Here is a 23,768-nt window from a genome sequence, read left to right on the forward strand (position 1 = left end):
GAAGGACCAATTCGGGATGGTGATGTTGAGAGAGATTCTACACACTCCCGAACTCCAGGACTCGCTTGTGTCAATAGACATACAGGACGCTTATTTCCATATGCCGATACACCAAAAGCATAGGAAGTTCCTAAGGTTCCTCATAGGGGACAAGCACTATCAGTTCAAAGTGCTTCCCTTTGGGTTGACCTGCGCGCCAAGGATCTTCACCAAGCTCATGGTGGTAGTTGCGGCCCACCTCAGGAGATCCAGAGTCCATGTATTTCTGTACCTGGACGACTGGTTTATCCGTGGGAAGTCAGCGGGGCAAGTCTCGTCTCATCTGGAAGACACCTGCCTACTACAGCACAGGCTGGGCTTCTCCCTCAACTTGAAGAAGTCCAATGTGACACCAGTTCAGCGGCTCCAGTTCATCGGAGCAGTCCTAGACACTCGGGTAGAGAAGGCTTTTCCTCCCGAGGAGTCAGCGACATATAGCCCAGATGGTACATTTTTTTCAGAACCACGCCACCCTTCCAGCGGCTTCCTTCCTTCGCCTCTTGTGCCTCATGGCCCTCTTGTACTTTTCTAGTGCCAGGCCAGGCTGCTTATGAGATCCCTCAAGTGGCTCCCGAGGGACCAGTGGTCTCAGTATCTGGGCATGCTCACGGATCGCCTTCCAGTGTCCAGCCAGGTAGTCTGCAAATTCGGCTGCTGGCACACGCGCAGCAATCTAGTGGCGGGGGAACCCTTCTGGCCTCCTTGGCCCCAGACCTGAGTGGTCATGATGCATCCATGAAGGGTTGGGGCACCCACTGCGAGGTTTTACTGGCGAGCGGCCACTGGTTTCCATCAGAAGCCAGGTGGCATATCAACAGGCAGGCCATCAGGTTAGCCCTGAGGGCTTTTGCCCTGTCCCCTCATAGGGAATGATGGACAACACCTTGGCCATGCACTACCTCAACAAGCAGGGTGGTTTGCACGCCCTCCCAGTCTGCACAGAGGCAATTCAGCTGTGGTTCTGGTTGGGAGAGAAACAAATCTCGGTCTCAGCAGTTCATCTGGTGGGGGTAGAGAACACCTTGGCGGATGCTCTGAGCAGGCGGAGCATGGTCTTACACGAGCGAGAAGTGTACCAGTAAATCCTTGAGGTCTTCGCTCTCTGAGGTACCCCAGCAGTGGATTTGTTCGCCATGGAGTCGAACAGGAAGTGCGTACAGATTTGCTTAAGGGAATTCCCTGCGATTGGTGCACGGGGTATGCTTTTCTGGTGGATTGGATCTTCCCTCTCCACTACTCCGTCCACCCCTGATTCCCTTCATCCCTTGGGTTCTCAGGAGTTTGAAGAGATTTTGAGCGACCACGTTCTTGATCGCCCCGGATTGGGCGAGTAGAATGTGCTATTCCGATCTCCTGGATCTGACCATATGTCCACTTCACTGGTTGCCTCGGCGTCTGGATGTCCTAACCCAGTCGGAGGGTTGAGTGTTCCACCCGACCCCAGATTCCCTCAACCTACATGCATGGCTCTTTAGAGGATGAGGCACTTGAGGTATTTCTGGCTGCACGCAGACCTTCTATGAGATCTCAGTACGCTTGCAGGTGGAGAAGATGTGAGGCACGGTGCAGGGAATGCGAGGCTGACCATATCTCTTGCCCCAACATCACAGTTATGGCATTCCTTCTGTCACTGGCCTCTTCAGACCTTCAGTTTACCACAGTCAAAGGGTATTACGTGGCCCTGTATGTGTTCAAGAGGTCCCCAGACCAAGGTTCCTTTAACGATTCCAGGCATAGCCCAGTTCCTGAAGGGACTTCTCAAACAGTTTCCACCAACCCCTTTTGTTGTCCCAGATTGGGATTCTAATCTGGTTTTGACCTACTTGATGGCGGCTCCGTTTGAGCCTATGCACATGTTCTTTGCTGCTGTTGTCCCTTAAAACATCCTTCTTGGTCGCAATCACATCTGCCAGGCGGTTTAGCGAACTGCAATCCTTGTGCTGCAAACCTCCCTTTCTGAAGTTCTTTTGTTAGAAAGTCTCTCTGAAAGTCAGACAGAGATTCCTTCCTAAGGTGGTTTGAGTTTCATCTGTCCCCGTCTATTGATTTACCTGTCTTTTACCCTCCTCTAGATCCCTCAAAAGAGGAAGAGTGGTTCCACTGCCTTGACCCCAAGAAAGCGTTAAGCTTCTATGTTGCTTGCACATCCGAGTTTAGGCAATCGGACCAGTTGTTTGTGCCCCATTCCTTATCCATAAAAGTTCTTGCCATCACTAAACAAACCCTGTCACGTTGGATTATTTTGTGTATATATCCGAGTGTTCCAATCGGCAGGCAAGGAACTTCCAGCGGGCATCAGGGACCATTCAACCAGAGGGGTTCAGCCTCTACAGCCCTCCAGAGAGGGGTTCCTGTTAAAGATATATGCTGAGCAGCCACTTGGTCATCCTTGCATACATCCACCAAGCACTATGCCTTGGATGTTGCACGGGGAGCCGATGCAAGGTTTGGTAGGGCAGTTCTACAGAATCTACTGGTTTAAATCTTTCTGCCCTCCTCCGTTATACTAACTGCTTGGGGAGTCTATCATGATGAGGAAGCTTCAGGGGGGAAAAAATCAATCCATTAAAGGAGAAATTACTCACTGTAGTGATATTTCTATGGATTCTTCTCCCACAGATTCCTCGTCGACCCACACATCCATCCCTGCTCAGAAAGTTCTGTGGGTTATCGCTTCTGTCCAAACTAGGAGGCATCTGGTGATGGCTCTTGGATGACCACTTCTGTCTCATTGTTTAAAAAACAAAATGGATGTATCCTTGTTAAAGTTTTTTAACAGCCAATTAAGCCTTCTCCTGTGGTTTTCCCTTCTGAGGGTTCAAACATAGGGGGTGGGGGCCTAAAGCATGGGGCGTAGTGACATGCTATGTATACAACGCCTGACGTCACTTCGAGAGCTGACGATCGAGAGCTGGGAAAGACAGATTGATGGCCGAATCGAGTCCACTATGCCCCCTGACGAAAAGTTTCAGAAAAGCAGACCTGGATGATGGATATCGATCTTGATGAGTAATCTGCGGGAGAAGAATCCATAGAAAGATCATTACGGTGCATAATTTCTCCTTCTCGCATCTGCTCCTGTCGCCTCTCTATTTCGCAGACTGAACATCAGTATGCTTCTACATCTCACTCTTTATTTTGCTTTGAACTGCACATTATCTCTGTAGCAAGACTTCCTTTCACTCTGACTTCCTTCAGGCCCATTCTCCCTCTCTTGACCCTTACAGAAACTGGATGTCTCCCTCACTCTGCAACCCTTGCTGCCCTTCATGACCCTGCCTACACTTTCATGACCCTCCTACACTTTAACCTACTCTCCACCCCCAACTGGTACGGGTGTTGGTATAGGAACTTTCGCATCTTGCAATCTTCGGATCTAGGGAAATGGGGAATACATTACTGTTCAAATGTATAAGAAATCAATGGTTTTCTAATATGGGCTTTGGCAGTGCTGGTTAGCTCTCCATTGACATCTTCGAGAAACTAATTTCTTCTATACATAAACAGATAGGGAAGAGGTTAAGTGTCCCAGGAGATTAGCCTTGGCCATATATAATAAACAGACCTGGTTTATCTTTCATTCCATGAAGTCATTATGTTTCACAGCCAAAGGCTCACCTGGTCCAAGATCCTTGATTAAATGGGCATTTCCTACTATTTCTTTTTCTCCAAGTATCTTTTTATTGGTATTTGTGCATACAAGCTTCATAATACAGCAACAGACCGGAATTACTCGGAGCCGGCATGTGGTTGCAAAGAGAATTGACGAAGAAAGGGGAAAATTAACAAGAAAAGGGGAAGAACATAACAATTCAATAACCATCAGTGTCTTTAGGGGAAAGGGAGACGGGAGGGCACAAGGCGATGGTGGTGGGGGGGGGGGGGGCGAGAGAACAGATGCTTTCCATGCTAGGGTAGTCTCAGCAGTGGACCGTCGCTGCGACCTGGATGCCGGCTTCGTCGAGGGCAGGGCCCCTCCAGAGTTCGGGATAAGGGGAGAAGGCTACCCTTTAGCCAGAGGCCCTGCACTGGTTGCGCAAGTCCGATATGATGCGCGCTTCTCGAGTTGGGAGTTTCAGTCCTAAATTTCTATCCAATGCAGGCTGGGAGGCTGTCTCGCCAGTCCCAGATATTGCTGTGTGTATTCCAAGAAGGGAGCCCAAGTTTGGTCAAATTTGGATGTGTTGCCAAATCTAATGGCTGTAATTTTTTCGTCCGCCACTGTTTCCCAGCATTTGGACCACCACATTTGTATAGCTGGGCCTTCGGGGTTCTTCCAGAGTCTGGCGAGGGCAATCTTTGCGGCAGTTAGCCGCTGGGTGCAAAATTCTGCCATGTGGCCCGTGAGCAGAAATTGGCCCTAACCCGTGGCTCCTAGGAGGACAATTCCCGGGTCCCATGGGATTGAGAGGCCTGTGATCTCTTAAATTTGCTCTATGACGGCTCTCCAGAATTGGGTAGATTTCAGGCAGGACCCCAGAGTAAATGAAACAGTGAGCCTGGATCGGGACAGCCCCTCCAGCACAGCGGGGATATGGCCGGGTTAAATTTGTTTATAGCCTCAGGGGTGCGGTACCATCTGTAGCACACTTTGTAGGCGCCTTCTCGGTTCGTCGTGCATTTTGAGCTCTTGTGGGCGCGGGACCAGATCTGATTCTATTCCTCAGGCTCAATGGTTCTACCAACGTCTTTTTCCCACTTGAGCATGTACGACTCTTTTTTTAAATTTTATTTTATTTATTTATTTATTTTTTTGTCGGGTCCGTTCTGTCCAACAGTTTGTATAGCGTCGATATTATCGGAATCTCTGTTTTGGGGATCTGAAATTTGGCTTTGCAGGCTTGGAAGTTCAGCGGGTTCCCGCTTTCGTAAAAGTCTGTCATGGTCCTCAGCCCACCTTCCAGCCCTTTTGTGAAACTATTCGCAGAAATCCTGGGGGAGAAGTCTGGGTTGTCCAAGATTGGAGTGAGCGGACCTGTCGGGCTCCTGTATTTCCAGAGGCGGGCCGCCTTTTTCCAACTTGACACTGTATTCCAAGTCGCCGGAAGAGGGCCTGAGGTTGCCACTTCCGTCTTTCAAATGGGGTAGTGCGTCGATCGGGGAGATGCTCCAATCTTCTAGTTTCAGCCATCTGGGCTGATTGGTGGTTGTCTTCCAGGCGAAGGCGTGCGAGAGCTGGGCTGCATATAGGGCCGTTTTAGAGTTTCCCCCTTGAGCGCCATACCCTGGATCACTGGATTGCTACAGGTTCTGCTGGCAAGAATCTCCATAGAGAGCGCAAATATGAGCAGTGAGAACAGGCATCCTTGTCTGGTGCCTCTGGTGATGTTGATTTTCTTTGATCTGGCCCCGTTCAGTCTCAAGTGGGTAGACGGGTGCTGGTAATTAGCTAGTAACCATTTTACGAAGTTCTGCCCAAATCCATAGTGGTGAAGCGTTTCTCCGATATAGCTCCAGTCCAGCATATGAAATGCCTTGTGTGCGTCCAATGATAGGATGACCAGAGGAGAGCCCGTCCTGTTTGCGTACTCGATGTTAATCGTTCTCTGGATGTTGTACTGGGTATTTCGGCCCGGGATGAAACTCGTCTGGTCTGGTCTGGGTGGATGAAATCCGGGAGGATCGGGGCCAGTCTTGTTAGCCAGGAGTTTAGCAAATAACTTGGCGGCGTTGTTCAACAACGTGACAGGTCTATACGACGAGCACTGTGTTCGGTCCTTGCCTGAATTAGGGATAAGGACCGTAGTTGACTCCATGGATGGTGTGGTAGAACCCGTCGCTAAGAATGAGTTGAACAAGCTAGCCAGTTGCGGTGCCAGGATTTGAGTGAACTTCTTATAAAATTTCACTGAGAACCCGTTTGGTCCTGGGGTAGTATTATTCAGGGAGCGGATCGTGTCGAGTACTTCCTCCACCGTGATTACTTGCTCCAGAGCTTCGAGTGACGGGTGTGGAAGCAGCTTTGGGGTTGCTGCCAGGAATTGAGTTAGGACCGGGACAGCTCTCGGGGGCACCGACATAATGCCTTTGTGGTGCTGAGTCGCTAAGTCAAGCTTTTCCGGTTCTGTGTGGTGTAGGATTCCGGCCTTGTCCGCCAGGCATTGGATATAGTTCCTAGATTACAGTTTCTTCAGCTTATGCTCCAGCAGACTTAGCTTTATTGCTGTTGACATAGTAGAATTGTTTGGTATATGTCAGAGCTGTGGCAGCCCGGTCAGCTTGGTGCATCTCCAGCGCCGCCTTCGTTCTTTTGAGGTCTTGTCCGATGGCTTTGGCAGGGCGCTTTTTTAAGCTGCTCCACAACCTTCTTCTCCAGTTTAATTTGTTGCACATGGTTTAGTCAGCGAAATCTTGCAGTGGCGTCCATAACCACCCCTCGGATGACTGGCTTCATTGCGTCCCAGACGGTTGTCGTAGCGGTGTCTAGGGGAGAATTTGCATGGAAGTAGTTTGTGAGAGTTTCCGCTAGTTCAGTGCTGATGGCTTTGTCTGCCAGGATCTGATCTTAGAATTTCCATGGTCTTTGGAGGGACTTCGGGAACCCCTGTGCCTGTAAGCTCAGGGTAACAGGTGCATGGTCTGAGATAGTGATGTGCCCAATGCAGATTTCTTCCACGCAGGGAGCAAGAGAGCTAGAGGCTAGCAACAGGTCAATCCTTGAGTATCCTTTGTGGACATGCAAGAAAAATGTGTAGTCCCTTGCTCCTTGGTTGTGTAGTCTCCATATATCAATGGTTTCCGTTTCCCTCAGAAATTCGGCCATGGCTAGGGCTTTGCTGAAGTATTCCCTTGATGGTGGAAGGGTTTTATCCATGCTTGGGTCCGGTGGCAGGTTGAAGTCACCCCAAATCAACAGGAGGCCTTTGGTGAAGGAGGCTATGATTGGTAGGAGCTTGCAGGGGAAGAGGCTTTGGTCCTTGTTAGGACTGTGGATTGCAAGTAAGGTAATAGGCAGGTCCTCCAGGAGATCCCTGAGCAGCAAGTATCGACCTTCAGGATCCTTCTTGGTGGTGATCTGGGTCAGGGGCAGGTTGCTGCTGAGTAGAATCGCTACCATTCTTTTCTTTTGCTTTGCCGAGGGAAAAAGAGTGTCTCGGGTAATGTCAGAGGTTTATGCGCTTCTCGTCGGGCTCGATGAGGTGAGTTTTTCGGAGATAGACAATGTCGGATCCGAGTTGGAGTAGTCTGTGTTCCACTAGTTTCTACTTTCTGGGGGCATTCAGGCCTAGTACGTTCCAGTAAGAATTTTATCCTGGGTACTCACCTGTTGCTCCAATGATAGGGCGGATTAATGTCTCTCCTTGTGTAGTGTTCGTCTCGCCTTGTCTGCTTTTCCTCTGCAGTGTTCCCCCCCCCCTCCCCAGACTCACCCTGTCCCCCCAACAACCCCCTTGCCGACAACTGAAAGGACTTCCGGACCAGCCTTCAGCCAACGGGGCAAGCGGCCGGTCCAACGCCCCAATTCACAGAGAGGCGGCCTCGCCTCACGTCTCACCAGTGCAACCGAAGGGAATTGTAACTTGGTTCGTTCTGGCTTGCTGAGCCACTTGGGAGCTACTGGGCCTCCCGAATACCTCAGGCTGCCGAAGTGTGTCATGGAGACCTCCGCTTTGTATGGGAGTCGAAATTGCGGGTGGCTAAAGGGCTCAGTGGATCGCAGAACCTCTTAAGATAGTCCTGTGCTCAGCTGCTGTTCTTATTTTTAATTGGGGGGGGAAGCGTGGTCTGTGTCGCCTCTTCACACGGGTCCAGGACTGTAGAGGCTCACGTAGCCTCCTCTCCATGACCTGTGTAGGTTTTTCTGATGCATCTGGCTCTTCCTCCGGGTTCATGAAGTACGCTGCTTCTCTGCGGGAGAGGATGCGTCGAGGTTTTCCCTCCCATATGAAGGAAAGGGCTGTGGGGAATCCCCAGCGGTACGTGGTCTTCCTTTGGTGGAGCCATTCAGTCAGTGGTTTCAAGGCTTTCCTCTTCGCTAGGGTGACTGCCGCTAGGTATTGGTACAAGGAGATTACAGCGCCCCGGAAGAGTATTCGGGGTGAACCTCTGGACTCGTGCATAATCTCTTCCTTCATTTTATAGAAGTGCACTCGCACCAAGACCTCGTGAGGGGAAGCGTGGCTTTGCTTAGCCCTAGTTCTGTGCACTCTGTCGACTTCCAATGTGGCCCCATCTGGGAGAGTCAGTTTGAAGAGCAGGTGGTCATTGACATAGGCCCCCAGTTCCTCATCGGGGACCGAGGTGGGGATTCCTCGCAGGCGGATGTTGTTGCGCCTAGATCGTGATTCTGCCCGGCCCCTCGCCAATTTCGAAGTTTCTATTTGCTCAGTTCTAGATTCGATTTCCCCCATCCGTTTGTCCATTGTTGAGATCTTGCTTTTTAATTCCTCGGTCCCTTTTTGATATTCCAGGATATTGCAGAGAGAAGTTCTTGGAGATTGCGCTTCGTAATTCCCTGCGCAGCTTGGTCGGGGCTGGGTGCAGTATGTGCCCCTGAGCTAGGTTCTTCATTGCGCTCGCCTCGTTTAGATTTCTCCGTCATGGTTCCCGAGACTAGGGAGGCAATGTCTACCTGTTTTGAGGGTTGGTCGGCGTCCAGGGGGAGGCCCAAGGTTAGGGGGTCACGAGCTGTTTTGTGAAGAAGGGCAGCGGGGACTGCAGAAAAGGGACAGTCTCCCGCCGGTCCTCGCTTGTCCGGTAAGCGGCCCCTCTGCCCCTGGAGGCGAGATGTGGGCTCTGAGTTGTTTGAGAGCCCCTGGCTTTAGTGGGCATGGCCGGGCACTGGAGTGGTTTGATGGAAGCAGTGCCCAGGGCTAGCCGGAGCCCTTCGAGCAGTAGGGGCTTGAGGAAGAGGTCAGGGTCTCCAATGCCGGGGTCCTTGCTTCAAGGGAGGGCAAGAGCTGCGTGTCGGGGGGGGTCCCCATGGCTAAAGGCACCGCCAGATCCCTCCTACAAGGCGGCTAGATTGTCACTTTCCAGGGAAGCCCAGCGAGAGAGAGGGGCAGGAAGGCCCGTTTGTCTCTCACCCAGCCTCCAGTGAGTGTCAAATGCGTCGTAGCAGGGCTAGCTGGGATGAAGTGGGTAGCCCCCCCGGAAGGTGCCCCCAACTGGTGTATGCCGATGAGCAGGGCAGGATCCCCCAAGTAATGCAGTTCGTGGGATGGAGCCTCCAGGGGGGATGCCACTGGGGCCCGCAGGGAGGGAGAGCATCTCGAGCCCCGGCCCACAGGAGGCTTACAATTGTCTGTAGCAGGTGCTGCCCTACCTCGGCCTGCAGCCCCAGTTAGTTGAGGGTATCCACAAAGCACCGGCCCATCAGCAGCAGTCCACGGCCACTGTGAGCGTAGATTTTGGATCAGCAGGGGTAGCAGCTGTAGCTCTAACCGGGAGGAGGCGGCGAGCCGTTGGAACAGTAGCGAGTCTCTGTGGGGCCGATCCCAGCTCCAGAACACACGCGGCCCATCGATCCTTGGAAGTTCCTCGGATTGCAGAGCGGACATCAGGGCAGCTCTGAAGAGATCCGGCAGGATGGCAGTCAGGTTACTGGGGGAGCCCCAGCTCGGAGGGAAGCAGCAGGATGAGTCGGGGCTGGGGCCCCCGTCCCAGGTCAGGGATGGAGTAGTAGTGGGTGATTAGCCTGCAGCGGGATCGAGGAGAGACCACCTCAGAACTCGCCCTTTGGTACTGCGTCCGCCATTTTGGGTGTGAGGAGGGCGTTGCAGTCCGCTTTCAGGAGGACCTCAGAGAAATAGTGGGCTGCAGGCCGTTCCGTGGTGAACGAGCTGGCCATCGTGCAGCAGCCCCTCCGCCACCCGGGACGCTGTTCAGATCAGCTTCGAAGTTGGTTTCACTGGGGCATATCTCCTTAGGCGCGTGGACACGGCTGAGGGCTCTTAGAGAGCCAGACCGACCGTCATGGCGCCAAGCCCCGCCCCCCAGCATATCCTCTTCATTTAAGAGAATACTCTATAAATAAATATTTTAATTCCAACAAGACTCAATCAATGGTGCCCTAATCTGATGATAAAAAAAAAAAACATTTCACATGGCAACTTAGCCTGAGAGAAGCCAGGTCCCACTTCAAAGGCTTGAATACACTTAAGATTTCACCTTTTGACATCATTTAAGGCAATAACACTGAACAGATGCCAGGTAATGGGAAATAGGCATTTGGGCCTCAGAGAGCTCTTTACATGACTTGTGATGCTAATAGGAGGGTGTCCCAATACTAAGAAATGACACTTGAGGCTGGAACCTGGTGCACAAACTTAATGGGACATTGAAATGAGCATTATTCATGCATTTAAATGTTTTTTAAATCAATCTAAAATGGTAGGACTCAGAATCAAAAGGAAAGGAGTGTCACCACCATGAGATCATCCTCTATCGAATAAGTCTAAATTCAACATTTGTAAGATGATTAATAATTAATAAAATCTGAAATATTGATATATAATTTAAGACTTCTCATTCAGAATAGTGATCGACTTCATCTGCATTCTTTTGTCTCGGAAATGAGAGATAATAAAAGGAGTCTGAAGAGGAATGTTTCACTCTTAGACAGATGGAAATGGCTATAGAAGAGTACTTTGATGATTGCAATGTGCTAAGAGTAGCCTATACAAAATGACTTTGGGTCACCGAAGTAAAAATGAAAAGTGGAATGTTGCTAAACACTAATTCAAATTTGCAGGGTTAAAGACTTGCACCTATTTTGGAAACTCATAAAGGAATCCAAGACCAGCTCTCTGCTCTTGGTCTGGGAAGCTAAACAGAAATACAGTAATGGGAGGTTCTTATTAGATAGTCTATTGGGATGACTGTATTGAATCCCCGTAAATTATATTAAAACAAGGTAATATTATTAAAACTCTCCGGTTAAAGCCTCCTGACCACCATGGCCAAATGGAATTTGTAATGCCTTTTTAAAAAAAACAGACATGGGGCAGAATCCTGAACCAACTTTTTATCACGATTAGCATAACTGGGATTTATCCCCAAGAGCTGTATTATATTGCCAGTTTTTAAGACTGGGCCCAAGAAAGACCCTAAAAGTAAAGTATTTTGGTTATGTTTGACGCACCTGCCAAGATATTTTCACCGGTTCTTCTTCTTGCACTAAAAAAATGTATAGAAAGCAGTAATATTAATGGGCAGTTAATAAGCACTACAATCGTGAGGAGCACTAATATGGGCTAGATGTTTTAAGATTGAATCACATGACATCTCAGTATATAAATATAAGAGGGTTCTTACGGGTGTTTTAGGAGAGCTTCACAGGAACCATACTTTGGTGAATTTGATGACTAAGTTTCTAAGTAAGGAATATATTCCTTATAACCCCTGTTTTATATTAAGGATTTTCCTAGCAACTTTATACAAAAGGAGTATTTGTGAATGAAATGAAATCTTCAGGACATCTGTGAGGTCCTCGGTAGCACCTTTAAAATTGAGGAAAGAACATGCAGTTTATTTGGTGATATGAGCTTTTGAAAGCTATGAACATTAACAGCTTTTGAGACTCTGTTCTATGTAAAAAAAAACATCTGTTCACTTTAGATGACTCTGTAGTCATCTATTCTTGCAGTGATTTTCTCTGGTCTTGATTTATGGCAGGTTATAATTTAATTTATCATATTACATTTTTGGTGTGAGATTAAGATCATATACTCTGGATGAATTCTGATCCTGATTTACTTGAATATTAGACATGCATTTGATATTAATGTTATGTATGTTTTGTGTATATGGTGATATTAGTTTATGTATGCATGATTGATTGTGTCTAAAAAGTCATTGTAAACAATACATACAAATATTTGATTGTACACATTCATGTTGCATGTCCATCTGTTCCAAGGAAATTTAGAAATCCCTGTTTCATCCATATGTCATATTGACATGATGCACTATAGAATAAAAATTATTTGAATTCAACGGTATGAGAGCAGTCAACCCCAACCATTTGCAAATATGATCAACTTGTGAAGATTGGGTGGGGGTGTTTTCTAGGGGAGTGTCTGACTATTAAGCAAACCAATGCATTATTTTGACCAATCCAAAGGTGTTGGATAATAACAAAGTGTGGGAAAAATTACCATTATAAAAGTCGAAACCCACAGGAAATAAAGGAACTCTGGCATCAAAGGCTGCATGGAAGGAGAACTACTGTTCAAAATGGATTAGTGCTGATCTTGGATGATATCTGGAAATTGAAGGGCCTCATCAATGAGAGAGCCTGAACCAGATCAGCCTGAGCCAGACCTGCTTTCCTGAAAAGAGGAGAAAGGCACCAGGAGAGGCCAGCTGACTGGGAATTCCTTGGAGACACCTGAGGGTCTCTGCTCACTCTGGGGAATAACATAATTCAAGGTATGCACGAAAACACCCCAAATGTAATTCGACCAGTCCCATAGAATCATTCCCCTGCTAAATCTCATGAGTGGTTGGGAACAGGGAAGGTGGTTTTCATTGCTTATCTCTTACGGGAAGAGATGGGTTGCATGGATACACTCCCAGCAGATCAGACCATAGAATGGGGTTCTTGGGAGTTCCCACCCAATAATCAGCTCTGTGTGGGCTCACACTTCTCTCCAGAACCCAGCAATCATATTAAATGTGCTAGGCAAATGTGCCAACAATATGTATATGTTGGGACTGAACGTTCCTAGGCAAATATTTTTCCTGATAATTTACTGACACACGCTGCCTGTTAATGTGCAACACAATGCTATGTTACCTTGGCCAATTATTTTCCATGAAACTAAATGGCTCTGCAATCCTTCGTCTCTCATTCACTAGCTTATTTGACCTCCATCATCACATTTGTTATACATGAAACCTGAACCACACCTATACTGCCCTTACTACTGCCACTTGTTGCAAGAGCTTTATATTTGTTGTGAAAGGAGTTCCTATGCAGTTGGATGCATTCATTTCAATTTTGTCTACAGATCTTTTTTTGTTTTTCGGTCCATGTATTGGATTCATTAGTATTTGTCTTTGTATTCGACTTTTCTTTTTAACATAAATGTCATGCTCATTCAACAAAATGATTACTTACATATTTGTTTCTATTTTTCTCCTAGCTTAACAATGAAACTGCAGTAGATGAAACCCCAGAACACATGGATGTGCTTTTTCAGTCACAAGAATCCTTTAGCAGTACAACCACAGAAGATGTGCTGTCTAGCAGAGTGGAAACCGCAAGTGTAGAGGTTTCCCTTCCAGACAGCACTAACAACCAGCTGCCTGAGGTGGGGAGAAATATGGGCTTGGGCATGGCTGATCTCTGCTCTTTCTAAAACTCTATTACAACTTTTTCTTTGCCTTTTTAAATTGTTTTCTTTCAACAAATTTAAATATTTTAAAATGTTTATAGCCTGTTTGGGAGGATCCTTTGAAATGATAACTTGTCTGAAATGCAATCCATCTATGGTGCTACTGGATCTTTTCCCACAGGTTAAAAATATGCTTTAATGAGCTGTGGTGGGATTTAATTTGTCCTATTGGAAGTGCTTCTCTGGGTGTGGTGAAAATGAATCTGTAGTAATTTATTTCCCTACCTCTTGTTGCTTTTGCTCTATTTTGGGGCTCATATGATCGGGCTGTGATTTGGTTTGGAACCTCAGGCCAGCTTTGTTAGCTGCTGGTTCAACCATGGCAGTATTATTCATTTGCAAAGGAATTCTGAACACTATTGACTGTGTTTTTGAAAAGGCCTTTGTGTGGATGCCAGTATGTAGGAATAGCGTACCAAAGAACTGTGAGTATTACTGGTTGATATCATTTGTTTTCTTTTTGTTGGCTTTGTAAGAAGACGTTTTCTTGCTGAAATGATGGTTAGTGCTGATAAATGCTTGTTTGGGGATCAGACTTTGAGACTGTAATCTGACACAGCATGAATGCTGAAGAGGAAATTAACGTCATTGTGGCAAGCAATTTCAGTTTCAGCATATCTTACTGTTTTAAGTTTTTTGTTTTTTTATTAGTTTCCAAATGGCAGTCTTAAAAGGTAAAATATGCTATGTTCTTGAGAAATGAAGCTAGCCATGCAAAGCCAGACATATAATTGTGCATGCGATTACTTTACACAAAAGGATATTATTTCCCTTTTTAACATTTCAGCTGTTGTATTCTGCAGGTTAAAAATATGTCTGGGTGGTGCCTCGACTTGAGGGAGGGTTTTCATTGTCCTTTGTGCCTTTTCCTAGATTGAAATGAGAACACATGGAACTCTGCCTCAAGACCAAGTGGTTAAAGAATGTGACATCATTTTTAATAACTGAACACCAATTGATAACCTATCGCAACATTTTAATTTTCCAACACATACCTTTACGTAAGATTTAATTAGTGTGCGTTTCCTGCAAGCATCAGCCACTTACCTGCCTCTAAGTTTTTTTTTATAGATTTGTATTAGGATTGATGAATGCAACATTAAGGCTGTGGTAGGTGTTCATTACAGAAAATGTTGCAATGGATTGTTTTTCTCCAGGAGATTCCTCATTTGATATCTATTCCCGACAGCTCTGCTGCTTTGAAACATTTTCGACAGGGGGCGTAGTGGACCTCGATCCGACTGTCGATCTGTCTTGCCCAGTGTAAAGACTGGTAGGGGGTGTCTGTACTTCCGCTCTCTATATGGTAGAGGGGGAGGCACAGGAGAACCCAGCCAAGATTCTCTATAAGGTAGCAATGGACGAGCAATCAAGGCCTAGCTTCTCCGGAGGTGATGCAGGCTGGTTCTTAAGTACAGTGTAGTCCCTGAACCCCCACAAAGGAATGTCCACACACTGTATTACTGAAAACAGTCTTTATATAATTAATATTCAAGGGTATGTACACGATCACAATAACGCACTTTGTACTTGGAAGTCAACAATGATAAATATATACAATTCTAAAGTGGTACCACCAATGTTATCAAATCTCATTAAAGTGCATCAACTGTACGGTTAAAATGTCACACAGATTAATAACTAGGAAACCAGCAATAGAGATAGGAAGGAACGCAAGATGGTTGAAACAGTAGGCGGAGTACTGGCCCTGTACCCTAGACACAGTTCTGTGTGGAGATCCCCCCACCTGGGCAACATGTAAAATAAGATATATCGCACAAGCCCAGTCCATATGTTCAATAGTCTCACTTCTTCCTATTAAGATTTTTACCCCCCCCAAATGTACCTGGTGGAGTAGAGTTCTCCGACGATGCGTTGACCGATCCTTCTTGAGTGCCTCCCTTTCAGGCGGGAGCCACAGATCGGCGAAAGGTGCCGGGTCGTCGAACATCCGACATTGAACAGGTGGAACTACGGCAGTGAAGTGGCAGCTTCGTTCCTAGCGGTGCTCGTCGACGACAGAGCGTTGGCGTCTTGCAAGGAAGAGGCGTGCGGGGCACCTTGGTGACGATAGTTCTGGACCGCAAAGAGATGATGAAGAACTGTGGTCCAGCAAGGGCGTCGAGTCGTTGGCGTCTCTGTGGTCCTTAGGTGGCGGGAAACCCACCGGTGGATGCTCCTCGGCGTGTCGACGGTCAGGCCTTCTCCAGCGGGAGACAAGCGGATGACGATGCTGGCGAGAGCGTCCGATGATCAATTAAAGTTCTTAGGCAAACGGGTGCATGGCGGCTCCGGTCTGCGACGGCGGTCGTCGACAGTGGCGGACAACAGTCCGAGTGCTTCTCCTTGGAGTTCCGCAGCAGTCCCCGTATTGGATGGGCAGCCTGTCGTAGGTCTGTCTACCAGGGAGCTTTGGCAAAGATCATCTTTGCACGATGGTCCCTTGTAGCTCGGGAAGAGGGCGCCTTACCAGGTCCTCTCTGGGTCAGTCCTTGGAGGCACAGCAGCTTTCAGATTGTGAAGGAGAGCAACAGCAATTCTTCTCGTCCAGCAGTGCTTCAAGGTCAAGCGTCAGTTAATCCAGTTACTCGTCGTAGTGGACTTCAGCTTCTGAACACGATTCCTAGCAGTGAGAGGTCCCCAGATATACTGTTGATCTCTCATTCATTCCGCTGGGTCATACTCAAGCATCCAATCACGACTACGGGCATTCATGCAGGCAGGCAGCCAATCCGACACATGAGGTATTCAGGCCATTCACTTCTCTCCAGACACTCACAACAAGTTATGTGTATTGGGACAAGTACCGAGCCATTCAACACTCCAAGCTGCATTCATACCGGTTTCGGGCAGGGTTGTCTCAGTCATTGTGTCAACCACCAGATACTAGACACCCACAACACAGAATGCATATTCGTCACACACTCTATTCACCCAGGTCCCACCCACAGGAGGTACCCACAACATACATCACCGGGAAGGCTCCAGCTAGTCTGACCGGGCCATCACAACAACACCATATATGGCATTTCCACCCAACAGCCAGTCAGGGGGAAGGGACGGAGTCAGGGCTTCCCAGGACTTTGGGAAAACAAGGTAATGGGTAATAGAAAGCAAGAGGCCACCGGGGCCATCTTGTTTTCCATCAGGAATCGACTGATCCCAATGGCAGGGCCGGGGTATCCCAAAATGCAGGATACTCTGCGCACCTGTCAAATTCAGCATGGAGCTGCCACCAGCCCATACCCTGCTCTGCGGGCCACCCACAGGTGCCCAAAAACATAAACTAGGGGCACAGGGTTGTACCCCCACCCATGGGTGCCAGGTCCTCTCTGGGTCAGTCCTTGGAGGCACAGCAGCTTTCAGATTGTGAAGGAGAGCAACAGCAATTCTTCTCGTCCAGCAGTGCTTCAAGGTCAAGCGTCAGTTAATCCAGTTACTCGTCGTAGTGGACTTCAGCTTCTGAACACGATTCCTAGCAGTGAGAGGTCCCCAGATATACTGTTGATCTCTCATTCATTCCGCTGGGTCATACTCAAGCATCCAATCACGACTACGGGCATTCATGCAGGCAGGCAGCCAATCCGACACATGAGGTATTCAGGCCATTCACTTCTCTCCAGACACTCACAACAAGTTATGTGTATTGGGACAAGTACCGAGCCATTCAACACTCCAAGCTGCATTCATACCGGTTTCGGGCAGGGTTGTCTCAGTCATTGTGTCAACCACCAGATACTAGACACCCACAACACAGAATGCATATTCGTCACACACTCTATTCACCCAGGTCCCACCCACAGGAGGTACCCACAACATACATCACCGGGAAGGCTCCAGCTAGTCTGACCGGGCCATCACAACAACACCATATATGGCATTTCCACCCAACAGCCAGTCAGGGGGAAGGGACGGAGTCAGGGCTTCCCAGGACTTTGGGAAAACAAGGTAATGGGTAATAGAAAGCAAGAGGCCACCGGGGCCATCTTGTTTTCCATCAGGAATCGACTGATCCCAATGGCAGGGCCGGGGTATCCCAAAATGCAGGATACTCTGCGCACCTGTCAAATTCAGCATGGAGCTGCCACCAGCCCATACCCTGCTCTGCGGGCCACCCACAGGTGCCCAAAAACATAAACTAGGGGCACAGGGTTGTACCCCCACCCATGGGTGCCATAAGGGTATCCCACAGGTCTGTTCACCAAACCAAAAGAAAGAGAGCTGCACTGCCAGGAGTCCCACATGAACTCCTGCGCGGAAAACACAACAGAACACACGATAAAAAGCAGTAAAGGACAAGGATACGGAGGCCCTGTCCCGCCGATGCATTTCCAGCATCATACCCAGCATCTGATCGTTGTCTCCAGACGTGACGTCATGAATCGTATAAATACCTTGCCACTACGCCCCACACCTGAGATCCTTTTTTCCGCATGCTAACATGCTGCTTTGGAACACAGGCGAGTCTTCAACTCTCTCGGGAGGATAGCTCCGGGGTAACGTGCTTGCCTTGGAATCAAGACGACACAGAGCAAGACAGGTTCGATCCCCGGTTCCGCGCTTAGAATCCTCTGGGTATAAAGCGCGTTATAAATAACCTATCGTATCATATCATATCTCAATGTTTTTGTCAGAAAACGTTGCTTTTTAATTCCTCGACACGAGATATCGGTCGCTCTGGTATCTGGTTTCAAGCGGTGTATCGACTGTGGCACCAAGATGTCCATCATTGACCTACACGAGTTGTGTCCCTGGTGCCTCGGCATGGGTCACGGCACTGGCAGGTGTCTGTTGTTCGTTAAATGCAACCCAAATAGCTACACAATCGAGCAGCAAAACTCGCTCTTGGTCGGCCACCCTCTAATTCACCGGTGCGGTCGACGGTTCGGTCTTCGGAGGCCAAAACCGAGGGGCACCCCCCCCCCAAAAAAGAACATAGGCGGAAGAAGAAACGGTCCCACTCGAGGAGCAATTTTTCCTCATTGTGAAAGAAGTGGCGTCACCGACACCATCGGGATTCCGATTCATTGACGGATAAAGGTAAGCCGTCGGCGGGGCCTACCACCCGCCAGGAGTGGGAGGATTTCAAGTCCGCCATGCTGGTCATGTTTTAAAAAGCATGCTGCAGTCGGCGCGGCTAACCCATCCGGTGCTCAGCATGTCTGACCCATCTGGTGCCCCAGTACCGACAATGCTGGCGCCAATAAATCGTTCGACTGCAAAATAGGTTCAACAGAAGGCAGATCAACGCCTTGCATCCAAGGATGTCGATGCTATGGTGTCTCGATCCTGATCGATATCCACCATATCGGCGGTGAGAGACAAAGCGTCAATGGTTGTCGAGAAAACCTTCACTCCCCAACCCCGGCCCAAATGTCTTAATACCATGGCAGGTATCTTTGGCGGCAACAACGATGACGATCAGGGGGATGTCGATCCCATTTACTTGGGTACAGGAAGGTCGATTATTTTGATGACCAAAAGCAGCTCTTGCAGCTGGTTCAAAGCCTCCATGACGCCAGCAGTCTGGGCACCTCACCAGAACTCGAATTCCAGCAATCCCATCCCTACGTCCATAATATGTCCAAATTCAGGGCTTTGGCAGAAAGGGTTATTGATATCCTAGGATTGCATAATCTGTGGCGCCCATTTTATGACTTTAGGGATATCTTAGATGAAGCCCTCACCACAGAGCGCAATATGTCTTTAAACCCTGCCATTGCTGATCCATTAACAATTATGTGGCAGCAACCTTGTTCTATTCCTCCCATCTGCTCTACCATTTCCAGGAATTATAGGCTGGCTAGAGGAGACCATTCATTCCTCGCCTGGTTATGCAGGCTGCCACTGTCTCACCTAGACCTGCATCTTCCAGTTGCACCCTGCCTCCCGACAAGGAAGCTAAAAAGGTTGATGCCTTAGCAAAGAAAGCATTTACCTCTGGGATTATGGCTCTTAAGGCTACAAATGTGGCAAGCAGTTTTGCCAAATACTCTTTTGGTCTATGGACAGCAGTTGAAAATACTGTGCAGTATGTCCCAGAAGGAGAGATGAGCAAGGGTTTCCTACAGGTAGTGGCGGATGGGAAAGAGATTGCTTGACAGTCGCTGCGAACAGGTCTGGACATCGCAGACTGTGTGGGTCGATCTATGTCATCAGCTGTAACACTAAGAAGGCAGGCCTATCTAAAAACATTTAGTTCCTTCCCTAATGTCCAAGTTAAACCTCTGGACATGTAAGGAATCCAAGATCGCCGCTAAGTCCTTAGGCCTAGCTGCGCAGGAGGCCAAACCTGCCTTCAGCTTCCCCTCTAGGGCACAGGGCTACAGGCGGTATGCTTCTTATGGCAGGAGAGCACACCTCACACTGGCTAGGCAAGGGCAGAAGCATTTCTTGTGCTCCGGAAGGGGGAGAGGGACTTCTAGAGGTCAAAGGTCAGTGGCATGGTTGACCCAGCCTCCGAAGCCGCTTTGATTTTCCCCTCTCACAGCGCACTGGTTGGAGGACGGTTGACAGAGCATTTGCTCCAGTGGCAGGGAATTACTTCCGATGCCTGGGCTCTTCAGTTCATTCAGTGGGGTTGTCTGCCATTTGTGAGAAAACCACCGGACAGACCCTCCCCGCACCCAATCCAACCGGGCCAGGAGCTGCAGGAAGAACTGAGAGCCCTGTTGTTGAAGGGTGCCATGGAAGAGGTACCTCCCGAGCAGAGAGGATCGGGTTGGTATACCTGTAATTTCCTGGTACCCAAAAAGGGAGGAGGGAGGAGGTCTCCGTCCCATTCTGGACCTCAGGCCCTTGAACACGTTGTTGAGGAAGGACAAATTCAGGATGGTGATGTTGAGAGAGATTCTCCACGCTCTCGAACCACAGGACTGGCTGGAATCAATAGACCTCCAGGATGCTTATTTCCATGTGCCAATCTATCAAAAGCACAGGTTCAGTTCAAGGTGCTTCCCTTTGGTCTAACCTCCTCCCCAAAGGTCTTCACCAAGCTCATGGCGGTAGTTAAGACTCACCTCAGGAGTTCCGGGGTCTATGCATTTCCATATCTGGATGACTGGCTGATCCAAGGGAATTCTACAGTGCAGGTCTTGTCCCATTTAGAGGACACCTGCTTGCTGCTGCACAAGCTGGGCTTCTCCCTACATTTAAAGAAGTTCCAATTGATTCTAGTCCTGAGGCTCCAGTTCATCGGAGCAGTCCTAGATACCCGTGCAGCAAAGGCCTTCCCTCCCGGGAAGAGAGTGGTCAGCTTGACTCAAATGGTCGACTTGTTCCGGAACCATGCGAGACTACCAGCGGCTTCCTTCCTCCGCCTCTTAGGTCTCATGGCCTCCTGCATCTTTCTAGGGCCACAGGCCAGGTTGCGCATGAGATCCCTGCAGTGGCCCCTGAGGGGTCAGTAGTCTTAGTACCTCGGCACTCTCTCGGATCTCATCAGGGTGTCCTGTGAGACACCTGAAGGTGTCTCCCTTACTAACCCCTGGGGATCTGTCATCCAGGTGGCCAGGACACGGCCATCGCTATTGGATCCAGTTCCTGGGGGTGGACCAGTGCAGGAGGATCACCTGGATGGGGGGGATCCTCGGGGAGTGGAGGTGAGACACGTTAGCCCGCTTATTTTAATACCTTTCCCCCATCCAACCACGTAGGATACTCAAACTCTACCCTCCTCCTCCTTTTCCGACACTAACACTTTCGCACACCACAAAAGACAACTGACTAACACCAGAGCCATTTACCTAACATGTCCCAACCCACGGGTCAGGCAATTTTCCAGACTCACACACACACCTGATGGCCCTTCCCCACAAAGGTGGAGCACAAGAGCACACGATGAGCAAGGCAAACCGCACGACACCACAGCTATTCCAGCGTGGCAGTTCAAGAGGAGGAGAAAGGCGGCGAGAACCGAAGGTGCGACAAGGAGGGAAGCGCTCTTGCCCTTTCCGACCCAGACCCCCAAAGCCTCCATGGAAGGAATCATAAAATGGCGAACGATAGCCAGCGTGTGTTGCAGCAGATGTCAACGGTATTTGAAGCCCTCCTACACTGATAATCGGGACAGGGCAAGACGCTTGCTATTGTGGTACCGTCCTTGAATTCAGAGACAAAAAAAACCAAGTGGTTCATCACAGCCAGTGAGTTGAGGTGAGAACTGGTAAGAAACTGAACCGTGTTCAACAAAAGTGACAAATGGCAAAGTAGGGAAGTTTAACATCTTATGGAAACCCAGCTGCAGAGTTGTCCGGCACCACGTGGGTGCTCACTTGAGATACTCTGGTTGATCCCCGTTTTGTTGATACTACCAATACCAGAAGGCCTTAGGAGAGCTGCCAGGTAAAGGTCAAAGTGGTCATACAGGAGTCTAGCAAAATCCCCTGTACAGTCGAAAGTCTTTGACCGACAAGCCATTGGAAAACGAAGGGAATCGGATTCTGCATATCTATAGTTATTTCATTTTAAGGGCTCATTAGCCCGTTGGTGCACTCTGTTTTTCTATGGAGCGTGGTGTGCTCGCGAAAAAAGGGGGAAACTGAGGTTTTGGGCGGAGTGACAAGGTATTTATATTACGTCTGACGTCACATCTAGAGCCAATGACCAGATGCTGAGCAAGACTGATCGACGGCCGAGGTCCACTAGGCCCCCTGTCGAACATTTTCCAAAGCAGCAGAGCTGGAGGGTATGTCGAACAGATGAGGAATCTACAAGAGAAAAATCCATAGAAAGAACATTAGGGTTAATAATTTCTCCTTTTCGACAATTAACATCTGTTTGGATTTCGCTGAGGGAGCACGTAATGCGCCAGTATCAAATTCTCTGTTCCATTTGCCGACATTGCCAGGAAACCACCCTGGCAACCGCAAATCAGTAGTTTGCATATGGGTTCTGGTCACAGGCCTCCACATTACAGCTAGGGCACAGATGTCAGACCAAATCCGCTACCTCCTCGGGTGGCGGTCTGCCTATTGCACTTACACTATTGCGACGAGTGTCACCAGAGAACTGTGGTAAATTAACCCACCTCCCCAGGCAACATCTACCTCCCACATACAATAAAACATTTTTTGTCCAACCCCCTAATTTCATCTAAAATACTAAATTTTTCACTTCATTTTTAACTTCCAACATCTCTTCCTCGTTTCCTCCATTTATTGTTCCTGTACTCTTCTTAGCTATCCATCACCGTATTCATGTGTTGTCTTCTTTACTCCCTTTTCTGCTTTTGCCTATTACTTCTTTCCCTAGCTGTCCTTCTTTTTCAATGTGTCCGACTTACTCTGCCGTTTTCTTGAAATTTCCTATACCTTCAATCCAGGGTCAGACTGGGACTTAAAATTGTCTCGGGCACCAATGAAAAAGTGGCCCACCATTGCAAATGGCTATTCATTTCTTTTATGACACTGTTTGAATAGTACCCAAGGGGGAGTTCTTTTGATAACATCTGATGCAATTTGTGCATTTTAAAGAATATTTATTCAGCAACACTGGTCAAAACTACTAGCCGCATAGTGAAGTAACTCATCAAACTGGCCCACATTGGCTAAAAAAGTGGCCCACTTTGACCAAAAAAAACTGCCCACACCAGCGTTGTGTTTTTGGTTTGGCCATTGGCCTATTGCTCTATAGGCCAGTCCTAGCCTGCTTCAATCGGACTTGCATCCACCTTCCTCATTTTTATCACTTTTTCTTCAGACTTCGGACTCTGGCTTTACTGCGTATTCAGTTTCTTATTCCTTCAATCCGTGCAACTTCCTATTTATTACTTTTAGCAGTTTGATTCCCTACTTCCACTTTACACATGTTTTACTTTCCCACACCTTATTCAATTTCAGTTACTTCTTCAATGCTCGTTTTTGTATCACCTTCTTACTCCAGTTTTACTCCCTTTTCACCTTCCTACTCCTTCAATCTGTCATACTTCCTCTTTACTGCTTTTATTACTTTAACTTTGTACTTTGAATAAGCAAAAAGGGGTAAAAAGTAGCAATCTGTTCTACTTCCTTTGTAAAAACACACTTGTATGGGACTATTTGGGGTCTTGTTCCTGACAGTTCTCCTATTGTTATATCACACAAAGTACCATCAGGTTACCACTTCAAATTACTTATCTATTTAATGTTACCGATTGTGCAACTCTAAACTACCTTCCACTCTAACAATTCTAACTAAACCCTTGTCTGGTGTCTATACCTGGGTTGAGCTGGTGAGCCGCTTATCTAGGTTGAGGGTGATAGGTTAAGAGCTGGCCCTATCTCTATTCTTTTACAGTCACTACTATTAAAAAACACACATCTTAGAAATTAGATTGTGTGGTATGTGCTTTGCAAATTGAATCTATTTTTCTTTATTGTTTTTCTTTGCTCAACATCTAAAAACAATCAA

The 23,768-nt window shown here is 48.1% G+C and overlaps 1 protein-coding gene across 6 annotated transcripts in view; it reads left to right on the forward strand.

Annotated features, from left to right (window-relative positions):
- The window catches only part of FRYL (FRY like transcription coactivator), a 3,055,992-nt gene that overhangs the window by 2,809,640 nt on the left and 222,584 nt on the right, over positions 1 to 23,768 (forward strand). For all 6 annotated transcript variants that reach the window (XM_069631694.1, XM_069631695.1, XM_069631691.1 and 3 more), the window contains one exon: positions 13,128 to 13,295. In XM_069631694.1, the coding sequence (XP_069487795.1) occupies positions 13,128 to 13,295 (168 nt within the window). The remainder of the gene's footprint in view (positions 1 to 13,127; positions 13,296 to 23,768) is intronic.

Source organism: Ambystoma mexicanum, chromosome 6q (assembly GCF_040938575.1).
Source record: "Ambystoma mexicanum isolate Mex_15411 chromosome 6q, UKY_AmexF1_1, whole genome shotgun sequence".
Classification (NCBI taxonomy): domain Eukaryota; kingdom Metazoa; phylum Chordata; class Amphibia; order Caudata; family Ambystomatidae; genus Ambystoma; species Ambystoma mexicanum.